General features: G+C 33.6%; 1 protein-coding gene across 7 annotated transcripts in view; it reads right to left on the bottom strand.

Moving 5' to 3' along the window:
• LOC147073703 (putative inorganic phosphate cotransporter) overlaps positions 1 to 3438 on the bottom strand; it is a 62420-nt gene extending 58982 nt beyond the window's left edge. For all 7 annotated transcript variants that reach the window (XR_015070365.1, XR_015070360.1, XR_015070363.1 and 4 more), the window contains exons 1-4: positions 3276 to 3438; positions 2019 to 2149; positions 719 to 898; positions 161 to 299 (exon numbers count right to left, since the gene is read on the bottom strand). Coding sequence is in view for 1 of the 7 variants with exons in the window: in XM_085944423.1 (XP_085800549.1) it covers positions 161 to 299; positions 719 to 898; positions 2019 to 2149; positions 3276 to 3333 (508 nt within the window). In the remaining 6 variants the exon portion in view is untranslated. The remainder of the gene's footprint in view (positions 1 to 160; positions 300 to 718; positions 899 to 2018; positions 2150 to 3275) is intronic.
• Between the last annotated feature and the right edge of the window lie 8654 nt (positions 3439 to 12092).

Raw genomic sequence — 12092 nt, 5'->3', positions numbered from 1 at the left:
GACTACTATTTTTTAACTTTAATTTTTTATTTTATTTATATCTTACCTATCTAGCTTTGATCTTATATATATAATAATCTTATTTATAAAAATATACATATACCAAATAAGTTTTAAATCTTTTAATTGATTTCGATAGTATAAATATTATATTTATTACCGCTATATATAAATGATCCCATTCGATTTCTTTCAGCTAATGGAGACCATTTTCCAAGAAGAGTGTGAATGGCTGGAACTATACATCCCTGTGTAACGCCTTGAAGACATCTAAAACAGCACACCCCTTTCCATCCTCCCTTAAAACAGATATAAGTATTTTGTACTCCGTGATATTAATTGAATGTATATTATACACTCATGTGGTAGGGAACTTTTTATGTTGGAAGGTCACATTCATTTATCTGTAATCTCAAAACCATTAATTTGTTAAACTTAATTGTATCCTGATTTGGGTTAGGTAAGAAAATGTAGATTCATAGCGATAAGTTGTTGAAAAGCAAAACGCTATTTTTGGGGCATGTTGCATAGGCATTTTTTTCATATTTCAATTAAACTTTCTTATCATCAAACAATTAAGTGAAAAGATGTAAGTACAATGAAATATTTTAATACGAAAACCGTAGTACAAAAATGCCTGCGAATTGATTAAAATGCATTTTTAATAATTAATATTTTATTTTTAAATTATTAAAAAACATCACTGAGAGGTACTTACAAATTGTGCAGCTAATGGTATAGCCAATGTAGCAACTCCATTCAAAACAAGACCAACAATAATGAGAATCTTTCCACCATATCTGTAAGATAATTGTCCTGATGGTATCTGCATGACCATGTATCCCCAGTAGAAAGAGCTCAAGATGTAGTCTTGTTGACTCTTGGCCCAATCGAATGTCTGTGAATTAAATGGATTTGTGCATTTATTATAACACAGTGTGGCTGATAATATTTCAAATATATAAAAAAATAATCCTCATACAATATAGTCACTAGTGGTTAATTATCTAACATGAGTTAAGCTTAGTTTTCATTGGTAGAGTACACTAGCATACTTGCTAGTCTAATTACTAAAATTGTAAGGAAAAGTCGAGTCATCGAAAGTCAAATTTATCAGCTCTCTTCTCGCATTAGTGTATGGTGATGCATGGTACACTCAAGAAAGTGGGATGAAGAAAATTAACTATTGCTACACAAGACGTGGTGCAGATAGGATATAGCATAACTGATGTCATATTGCAGTGTTGCTATGTCTACAACAATTTCGGAAGATCTACTAACATGTTTGCCACGAGAAAAAAAATAGAGAGTATTTTAGAACAAAGCTCAACATGGTTTTATCTATCTAGATAGGTACCTGTTATCATTAATTACGTTTACATTTAGTTCTTAGTTTGGCGACATGTCATTGGAAATATAAGTTGTTTGTTATTTCTAATCACGCTATACAAGCAATTTATCCAATTTTCACACCGGAATTTTTGGAAATGTACTGATATTTTTGGGGATAAAAATCGAATTTATAACAATTGGTTGGGAAAGGCTAGTAGCAGAGTACTATTCCTCTATAGAATATTACTTTACTCTACCAAGATCTAATATTCGGCTCTACCAATTACGGTTTCATTAGTAGAGTTAGAAAGATGGTTACGTATAACGTTCGGAAATGATGAATGTTGGATTATATTTATTTTAGTATCCAAGACTGAACAATCTGTTGACTTGGCAGGGATATATTATGTTTATATCATCATTGTGCCCTATTCTTTCTCATTGGTACATGGACTCTTTTCAATAGGCATATTGTAGGCCTTTAAAGTTTAGTCAAGATGTTTCATTATCTTCCTCTTTTGATGGCGTTACAGCTCAATAATTCAAGAATGGCCTTCTGCAATACCTTACTCCGCGGCAACTCCCCAGTGTTTCATAAATTAGGTACCAAGCTTTCATCTATATTTAATTTATTCTGTGATCAAATATAAAATAACGTTGTTATTTTTTTTACATTATTAACCTACTATAGCTCTTTCTTTAGGTGTTGTAATATCCGTCATAGCAATGACTGCTATACTCATACTTGTTCTCATGCCGTGCGCACAGCTTAACACCAAAAACAGTAAGAACGCTTGGAAATGCCTGCACCCCCATCCTGAAAATGCAAACAAACGACATCTTGAGATAACTTATAGTGACATCAGCCAATTGTGAAAAATAAAAGTAACATCCTAGAAGAAGAACGATTATTTTTAAATCTCAGCCGATAATCATACACTCAATCGAACAAGCGTTTAAAGTAGATATTAAACTAAAATTATATAATTATATTATTAATCCAAACGTACTATAGAGTTGAAAGTCAGACAATGAAAAAGTATTGAAAAATTATAAAAAAAAAGTATTAAAAGAATTGAAAACGACAAGTCACGATGTTTTTAATATAATAGTTCCTATCAGTGACATTGAGCAAGTGGCTGACATCCATTTCTCGTAAAAACAAAATCTGTTAATACAAACATCCACTCTGTGGAGGCACATAATATGATCTTATTAGAATCAGACATGGTCGGGGGAAAATCAGTGACATAGATAGATACAGTGCCGCCCTTAAGCAGACTTTCATTAATTTTTAGTTTCAAACTGTCGTTAGATACCTACCTACTTACCAACTTACCTTACTTAAAAACCTACACACCATATTCTAGGTATCTATTGATAAACATTATCTTTTTTTTGACCGCGTTCGATCCTGATAAAATTATAATACGGGCCTCCACACAGTGGAGGTTTGTATTAACAGATTTTTGTTTTTACGTAAAGTGGATGTTACCCACTTGCCCAACCTATTGGGTCCATACTCTGACTCTAAACACACATTAAAAAAACAATAACTGTATTTGACAGAACAAGGATTCGAACCTAGAACACACGACAGTATATACCGACGCTTTAGTCGCACGGCCATCATGGGCGTAATATTTATTCATTAATAAATTAAATAGAAATAAAATTTCATATTAATATCTGAGAGAAAGTATGTAGGTATGTCCAAAAAAACACTTTTGGGAAAACACAGTTAAAGATTTTTCAGCCACTTCCTGTCTATAGAGCAACTGAAAACTTTTAAGTTTTAGGAATTTCAAGCTTTCGTTAAATTAGATTCAAAAGATGTATGATACTCGTACTTAAGGTACAAAATCTTAACTTACTTAACATACAACACACTGGCTCTGAGGTGCATAGATACAATAATTATACTTTTTACGTTAATTAGATACCTGGGTTCACTTTCTCCAAACTATCAGCATCCATTTGTTTATTCAACTCGTTCGACATTTTTATTTAGATTATTATTCAATTTAAGTAACACATCACATGAGTTTTCCACGTTCTCACATTTCCAACTGCGAGTAGGTATTATGTTATTTACTTTTTACATCTGTGTAGGTAGATAAATTTAATATTTTTTGCTTTAGATAACCATAGGGAAGATGCTTGTATTGACACATTGTAAGTTTTATGTTTGTATATTATTTATATTATGCAGAATCTCCAGCGTTTGGTTAGATGGATAAATTACTACCTATCCATACAAGGGGGCAGTTTTCGACAGGTCTGTCTGCAATCTCTGGCTCGCAGTGCTTCGCCTGCTGCGGTATTGCGCAAACTTCCGTCTGGCTGAACACTTCACGTAGGTACACGATCGGCTAAGGCAGCCATCTTCTCGATGGGTTCCCCGACGCTAGTTATCAGGACCACTTGTACGGTTTCCAGGAGCATTTTCAGTCACAAACTGCGTAAACCGACGTTTCTGGTCCTCGCCTGCGATAGTATGCATCTGATGTAAAAGTTTCGATGGCTTTTGGTCACCCAACTCCATCTGCGTGATCTTCCGTAATTGAGATTGTTCCAATTCGGTGCCTCATTCAAAACACAGGCGGGTCCACAGGAATGTCGCTAACCACCTCGTACGTTCGCATTGTATCAGCACTGCATACAATTTGGTGGTTTCGTCCGTGACCCGCGCGATCATAAATATGCGCCTCAATGCGCGTGAACAAACTCTTCGCATTATTGGGTACAAACTTATCTGAAGAATGGGATGGGGGGGGGGGGCACTGTCGAAAACAGGGAACTCAGAAATAATGGGAACTGAAATACACAACGGGTAAGGTGATAGCAGGTAACCGACTCGAGTAAGGATGAATCCGGGTTAAACTTACACACGTGTCTAGAATACGTTTAACGTCGAATACTAAAAACTGCTCTCGGTTTATGCATTTACGCTCCTTTAATGTTGGTGTATTACACACATTATTGCACGTGCATAATGCGTGCTTCATTTTTGTAGGACACTCACACATTCAAAAGCCTGCTTCAAAATGACGTCCTATGGTCGTTCGTAGTTCTATTTTTGGCCATTCTACAGATAAGTTTGTAGGTCTGTAAGAAAGGTGGAATTTTTAGTGATACCGCGTTCACTTCTGACATGGTTAGTAATAATTAATTAGCCATTTTATTTTTCTTTTGCTTACCGTAAGTCGTCCGGTATTTTTAGTATTCGGTATACTACGTTCGATAGTCTGTACATCGTTTCTTATTACTCTACTCACATCGAAGACACCACTTTAATTAGTTATACTGTTAATGTCTTTATTACCAATTGTATATAATAGTAAAATAACATTAATGATGTATAAAATATCTGACGGACAACGCCGGTATTTTTCCTTCGTGTATATTGTTTTGTTATATTGTTATTGGTTGCTATGGTTTCCTGTTCTTCTGTTTTCCGTCTGTCGCCGGTGTTGCCATCTCTGCTGCCACAGTCGTCTTTGTCAGGACCGACCATAGATACAGACCTACAAACTTATCTGTAGAATGGCTAAAATGGAACTATAAACTACCACAGGACGCCATTTTGAAAATGACTTGACTCTCAGGTGCTATGGTAGATGCACCACGTGTATGTACAAATCAAGCTGGAAAATCCTGTCCACTTTAGGATAGAGGAAAATTAATACAAGAATAATAGTAATTTTGCCCATGTTCCGACAAAAGAAGAAGACACCATATTAATTCAGAAAAAATATTTATGTTACTTAAAAAGAAAGGTAGTTTAATTTAGCGAACAGGCGTAAACATACATCAAATAAGACAGCATAAAACAAATAGAAATGTTTATACCAAATAATGTTATCTTTATAAAACAAATATTAGATACTACTATTTTAGATAATACTATCCTCGTATGGTAGGTAAGTAAAAAAAACTTAACATAATTTAATAATTTATTTCTTGTTTAAGACAAGAATCGATACACAGTCGCATGCGGTTCAATATTGTTATATTTGAAAATTACGATTTTCTCAATACTACATATTTTAAAGTTTAAGCTTTATATTGATCAAAAAATAAATATATAATTATGTCTACGATATTATGCGATATGCAAATTTTATATAATGTGTCCACAGAAAATAGTTTGTCAAATTCTGGTTTGATATATTTGTGGCGTGGACCTTGCATATGACGTACACCGCCCTGCAAGTAAAAATACAATGTTTTTGGTTTTGGTGAAATGGGAATCCAAGTTTTAAACTATATTGTGTCTAATATTATGTAAAATTATTGGATTGTTTTGACATAATCTCTAAAAAGACTAAGTATATTTATAGAATATGTCAAAACAATCCAATAATTTTACATAATATCGGAGAAAGGCAGGGCTCGAAATAGACCGGAACGCCCCGGAGCGCCGTTCCTGTTCGTGAAATTCTAAAAGATTCCGTTCCGGCTCGTGATTTCTTTAAAAATTGCATTCTGTTTCGTATTATTGAGATAATATTACATGTAGGTATGTAGTTTTTAAAGTTGTTCATTTAATATTAACGAAGTAACATTTTTCCGGATGAGCAAGAATAAAAATATCTATGTTAGGTATGTCATAAATTATTTCTTTCCAACCGGTGTTCAGCAACTATGCCCTTTTTATGGATTTTGGGAACTCTCATATTGTCCGAATAATTGCGTAAATAAAACAAAAGCATCGGACGCGCACTGACCGCCCGTCATCCAGGCAAAGAATAGTGATTTATTGCCGACAGCTTGCATTTATTTTATTTGCATTGTTTGTAAAGTTTTTGTACTTAACTTAAACGAAATTTTGAAAAAATAAAGCACTTATTTGGTCATTTCTAAAGGATGACAATATGTCCCAAAGTTAGTACGTATCTTCTTTCTCTTTGAACTGGTCGTATTATTTCCTTGTTATTTAATATTTCCTATAATAATAATAAATCTCAATACAAAATGTTTATAACGTAGATATTATATAAGTGACAATAAAATATCATCCAAATGTTTTTGATGATAAAATATATATTAATATTGATACGTTTGAAAATTAAGACCGTATACCTTTTTTTCGTTGATATATTCGTGATTTTCTCTTGACCTTTTTATTACTATTTTATATAAATCTACTTACCTACAAATCCGTTTATTAAGAAATATAATATGTTATCTTATTGTAAATTATTATTGATTGTACGGTACTAAGTGTAGTGAAATATTAGTGTCGTGTCATATAATTACTAAATATATTTATCTATTATATACAGACCACAAGAGAAATTAAGTGCTTCAATAGTGGAACTAAAATAAATTTGTTTATAATATTTTTATTTTATAGCGGTCTAGTTTTTTGTTACCTACCCAGTAAAAATCTTCAAAATTAATTACTATGCCTGTGGTGAGTTTCGTATTTAATTTTTTTAAATAAGTAGTTCATAAAAATGGTTCTCTTTTTTGCTCCAAATAAAAAGTAGACATATTTACATACATATTTAAATGAATATGACAAATTACCTTCAGGTTCTTAATATTTCACTAGGTAGTTTTTCTGCTGATAATGCTATTGAAACCACTATTCGTATTTTGTGTTATTGATTCTATATTAATTGATCCTGGTCTAATTATTAAGTATCGTTATAGCCATATATGAAAATATTTGTGTAAGATAATAGAGATAATAACTAGATCTGTGCATGTCAGTCAAAATGAAAATATGTACTTTTTTTTTCTAGATGCCTTTATGGATACCTCGCATTTATTATCGAGGTTTCTTAAGAACTTTGGCACGCAAACTACTCTACTTGATGCTAGTCAAATGAAAATTGTGCCAGCTGGGTGAATATGCCTTATTGAAAACTATTCTTCTACCCGCATCGGGTATTGCTAATTTGAATTCGGCCAGGGTCTATGAAACCGCCTTGCAAAAACCTTGGAAAATTCTTTGTAGAGCAAGGCGGTGATGATTCTGACTGCGATTTGTAGTCGGGTTTTTTCCCGTGTTAAAAGAAATGTCGCATATGACTGATATTCTGAGCATATACTTATCCTATCTTATATGATTGCAGTCACTGGATCTGAAAGGCATGAATCATCATTACATGTCACCATTTAATATTTTTATTCTTTTTATTACATCAATAAAGAAATTAAAAAGTGCATCTCTTCTAGCCTCGTTTGCCATGGTCCCCGGAAGGTCTTGAATGTCCGCATCTGCCATCTGTAATAAAAAGTTCAGGTTGTGCCGCTCCTTGCTAAAGATTTGACAATCTTGGAGTAAATGTAGGATATCCTGGTCACTTCCGTCGTCGCATGGACACTTTCCATCAGATGTTATTTTAAACCGGTGCAGGTATGCTCGCATGACTCCGTGACCTGTAAGAATCTGAGTTATCTCAAAACACAACCCCTTATGCACCCTGACGTCTCGTGCTGCTGAAATCGAAGGTAAAAACTTTCGGGTCAACTCCCCTGTCGATGAGTTGATGTATCGTGAGATCCATTCGTTTTTCACCATTTCTGAAATTGTAATTTTTTCGTAGCTCAGAGGAAATTTGTCAAAAGCTATCGCGATCTTGGGTTCAGAGGCACCATGCCGAGCCAATTTGTTGGCTCTTTCATTTCCTTCTATCCCGGTGTGTCCCCTTATCCACTTGAAGTGAACATCGGGGTGGCGCCGTCTCAGTATTGCGGACTCGCTGTGAATAGAAAAAACAATCGGATTAGTAAACAAGGGATCTCCAATTGCTTGGATTGAGCTTTTGGAGTCCGAATAAATACAAATACTATGGTTTTCGGTGACTCCAGAGCGCATTGGATGGCATAGAGTTCGGCCTGCATTACCGTACAATAGCTGGCAAGGCAGTACTTACGAGCCGCTATCTCACCGCCATTAATGTATGCCACAAACCCTGCACCAGTACCGCCATCAATTTTGCTCCCATCCGTGAAAATCGGCATGTTATTGCATTCGTTGCTTTCCAACGTTGCAGGATAAGAAACCACTTCAGAAAATAGTCTAGCCGGATGTGGCAGCCTTCTATAGTCCACCGGTTTTTCGTAAATCCTATCGTCAGGCAGAAAACCTGCGAGGTCCTCCTCGCCCTTCTTAGCTTTGTAAGTTAGAGCGATTTGTTTTAAACGTAAATCTAGAGGCATAAGTCCTGCTAGAGCTTGCGTTGAATTTAGCGAAGCCGTGCGGTAAGCTCTGCATATTCGTATCGCTAGTGCTCGCTGAACCGTATTGAGTTTTTTTGCTATGTTTTTCCGTTTGGCAGCTTCATACCATATGCTGGCCGCATACGTGATCATAGGCTCAATAGCACAAGTGTAGAGCTTCAGAAGATACACCCCATGTGGGTTTGGCCATTCTTGCTAGTTTGAGCAAAGTCACCGCTGCTCTTTTGCAGATGATGTCCGCGTGCTTTGACCAATTTAGTTTGTCATCGATTACTACCCCTAAAAGTTTAAAATCCCTAGAAAAAGATAAAGGTTGCCCATTCATCACCAGCGAAGGCGGAGAGACGCGCCTCCTAGTAAAGAATAAGGCCTTAGTTTTCTCCGCGGAGAAAGATAGTTTGACCTTCCTTCCCCAGGCCTCGACGCTCTCCAACACGCTGTTAGTCATGGTTTCTAGAGAACCAAGTTCTTTGGATTCCACAATCAGCAATACATCATCAGCAAAGGCCTGTGCGTGTACACCTTCAGGAAACGGCATAGAGAGAAGATCGTCGAGAACTATGTTCCACAGGACAGGGCCGCAAGACGAACCTTGTATGCATCCTTTTGATGTCTCTTTGGTAGCAGATGCTTCAGCATAATATTCGACGAAGACTTCTCGGTCGGATAGATAGTTTTTGATGAGCCTGAAAATTTTAGCGGGACAATTTTTAGATTTCAACTGTTGAAGAAGATATGGCCACCATGCGTTGTCAAACGCGCCTTTGATATCAAGAGATACCGCCACTATGAGCTGACCATCGCGGTTAGCCCCCTGATTCTATCAATTGCTGCATGAAGCGCGTCTTCAGTACTCTTTTGAGGGGTGAAACCGTACTGGTATTCGCTGAGCAGGTGTTTAGTCTGAAACTTAGTCAGAAAACTCGATTAATAAATAATTTTTCGAGTACTTTGCCGAACATGGGCAGCAATCCGATGGGCGAAAATATGTACTAGGAAAACAATTTATAACACAAATTATAGATGATAGAAGTAATAATGGACAGTAAAACACAAACCAATTAATGATGAGGCGGATATACATAATTTATTATGTCATATGGAGACGTTAAATTTTCCTCATATTAGTAGTAGGTATATTAAAACAAAATAGTAGAAGTGCGACATCTTTATAATACCTACAATCCAATGAAACCGAGTTATCAAAATATTCAATCATCAATAATATGTAATTAATAATTGTTGTTTTTTTACTGCAAAACGAGTGTGATATAACGCACTATTAAAATGTATTAGTTGTTCAAGCAATATCAAAAAAAAACTTGGAGGGAAGGAATGATGTTCTCACGCATTCACATTTAGCATACCTTAGACTTCCAACTGTCCAATTTCATTTTGAAATAGTTAGGCAGGTACAATAACGAACTATTGGCAAAAAGAGGCTAATGTGCATGCCATGTAGATAAAACATTTATTTATGTATTTATATATATATTTTTTGAGAATTATTAATAACAATGTCCTTGTTTTTTCGTACAAGTTGGTTGTTAGTAATTTTGAACAATCACAAACACCCAGCTTTGAGAAAAACACATAAATATTGTCTCCTCAGAACTCTCGGGTGGAAGGCCGAGTTCTGACGTGTCCCGGCCAGCGCCTTACGCACTGCACCACGAGAGACTTATAAATATTTATAATTGCTGATTGAAAAGTGAGAGATATTTTACATCATATTATGATAAAATTATATGTGTGGGTATTATCTATGGGCTTGACATATTAATATATCTGGTCCATTTAATAAAATTAGAGTAAGTATTTGTCCATTTTCATGTAAGTACATTTTTTTTTAGAAATTAAGTGAGATTCTTTAATTTTATATCAAGGAGGAAGTTCTTTGAGTATTTTGGCAGAAAAATGTAAAAAAAATACTTATTTGGTAGGCACCTTGATGTCCAAGTTTATATGAAATGAGTTGAATATGAAATAACCTACAAATCTTTCCTCTCAATGGAACAGAATTAATAAAATAGGTATAAATAATTTAGGATAAAAATATCAGGAAGGATTTCAAAGTAAAAGACAGAGATGTTTTAAAAATAATATTTATATTTTTCCACGTACTGGTCTTATTCAATAAATCATTAAACATATTAATCTACATTTACATAAGTCTTTTTATTAAAAATAATTCGGTTTATTCTTAATTTAATTGATATATTATTATAAATTACGATAATAATAAAAAAAATCGGATGCCAGAATGAGATTAATTATTTATAATATTAATTAGGCACTTAAATTATTATCTACTATACCTTTAATGAATTTAAAAAAATATATTGATTAATAATTATAACTGCCATTGTGGACTGTTATGTTCTTAATAATTTTACTTTTAAGTAGGTAGGTATACCGATAATAATTTAAAACTCTGTAAAACTTTTTAATTTTCCACACCTTTAAAATATTATTTATTACTTATGCAAAACATTAAATATCTACTTTAGAAAGTGAAAAAGGCGTTACCCTCAGTTTATTCAAAATAGGTTTTATTGCATAATTACGTTGTACATGACTAAATACACATGCCGATTTATTATCTAGATTTAGCAAGCAATTAAATGAAGCTAAAATGCTAGCAAAAAAATAGTGACTTGGAAAAAATGACTGAACCAACATTTTTGTTGGTTTTCTTTTAATTAACTCAATAATTAATATCAGATTAGAGATATAAAAACCAAACTATTAATTATCATGTCTATTTTGTATGTTAACTTTGATCGAAAACCTTAACAAAAACATTTTTGTGCCTCCTCTAAAATTTGATTTGTGTGTGATACGCCCTTTTTTCTTTCCAAAGTCAATATGTACATTTTCATAACGAATTACTAAATGAATTATTATTGAAGAATTTGTAAAATAATATGTACTTAATAGATATTTTTTTTTAAATTGAGTAACTTATTTGGCAGTTCACAATATTACTTAACATTTAGACAGCGTTATAATTCTCATATATAAATAACCACATACTTATTATTATAAATCTAAAGGCACAATCACAACTATCGGAGAAAAGTTACGCAAAAAAATGTTCGTCTTAATGAGATCATTAATTTATCCGTTTATAAATAATTTCAAACATTCTGTTACCATCACTCAAGCATCCATTCTTAAAATCATTATTTTGCTAAACGTAATTATTTCACTAAGCTTAAATTTTAATACTCATTGGAACATCGTAAAATAGTCTCGTATCCATAGGATACTAATTATAAATTCAAAAAATGAAAAGTATTAATTGTCATTTCAACACAGTGTTGAATATACGTAAATTATTTATTTTAAAAAACGTCAATATTTTCAAGAATTTATTTTACATAAGGAGGCTATTATGGTAGTGTATTTTTATACATAGTATTTATTTAAAATCTGAATTGACGTAATAAATATAAATATGCAATTGCTATTCTGGACCGAATTTTCAGTCCCAGTATTCATATTTTCTGAATCCCGGGATTCAATTAAAAGAAAATGAATTTGCCTAAAATATTTTTGCA

Source organism: Rhyacophila brunnea, unplaced genomic scaffold, assembly GCF_057557595.1.
Source record: "Rhyacophila brunnea isolate RB1 unplaced genomic scaffold, BYU_Rbru_1.0 scaffold_17, whole genome shotgun sequence".
NCBI lineage: Eukaryota > Metazoa > Arthropoda > Insecta > Trichoptera > Rhyacophilidae > Rhyacophila > Rhyacophila brunnea.
This window is presented reverse-complemented; position numbering and strand designations above follow the sequence as displayed.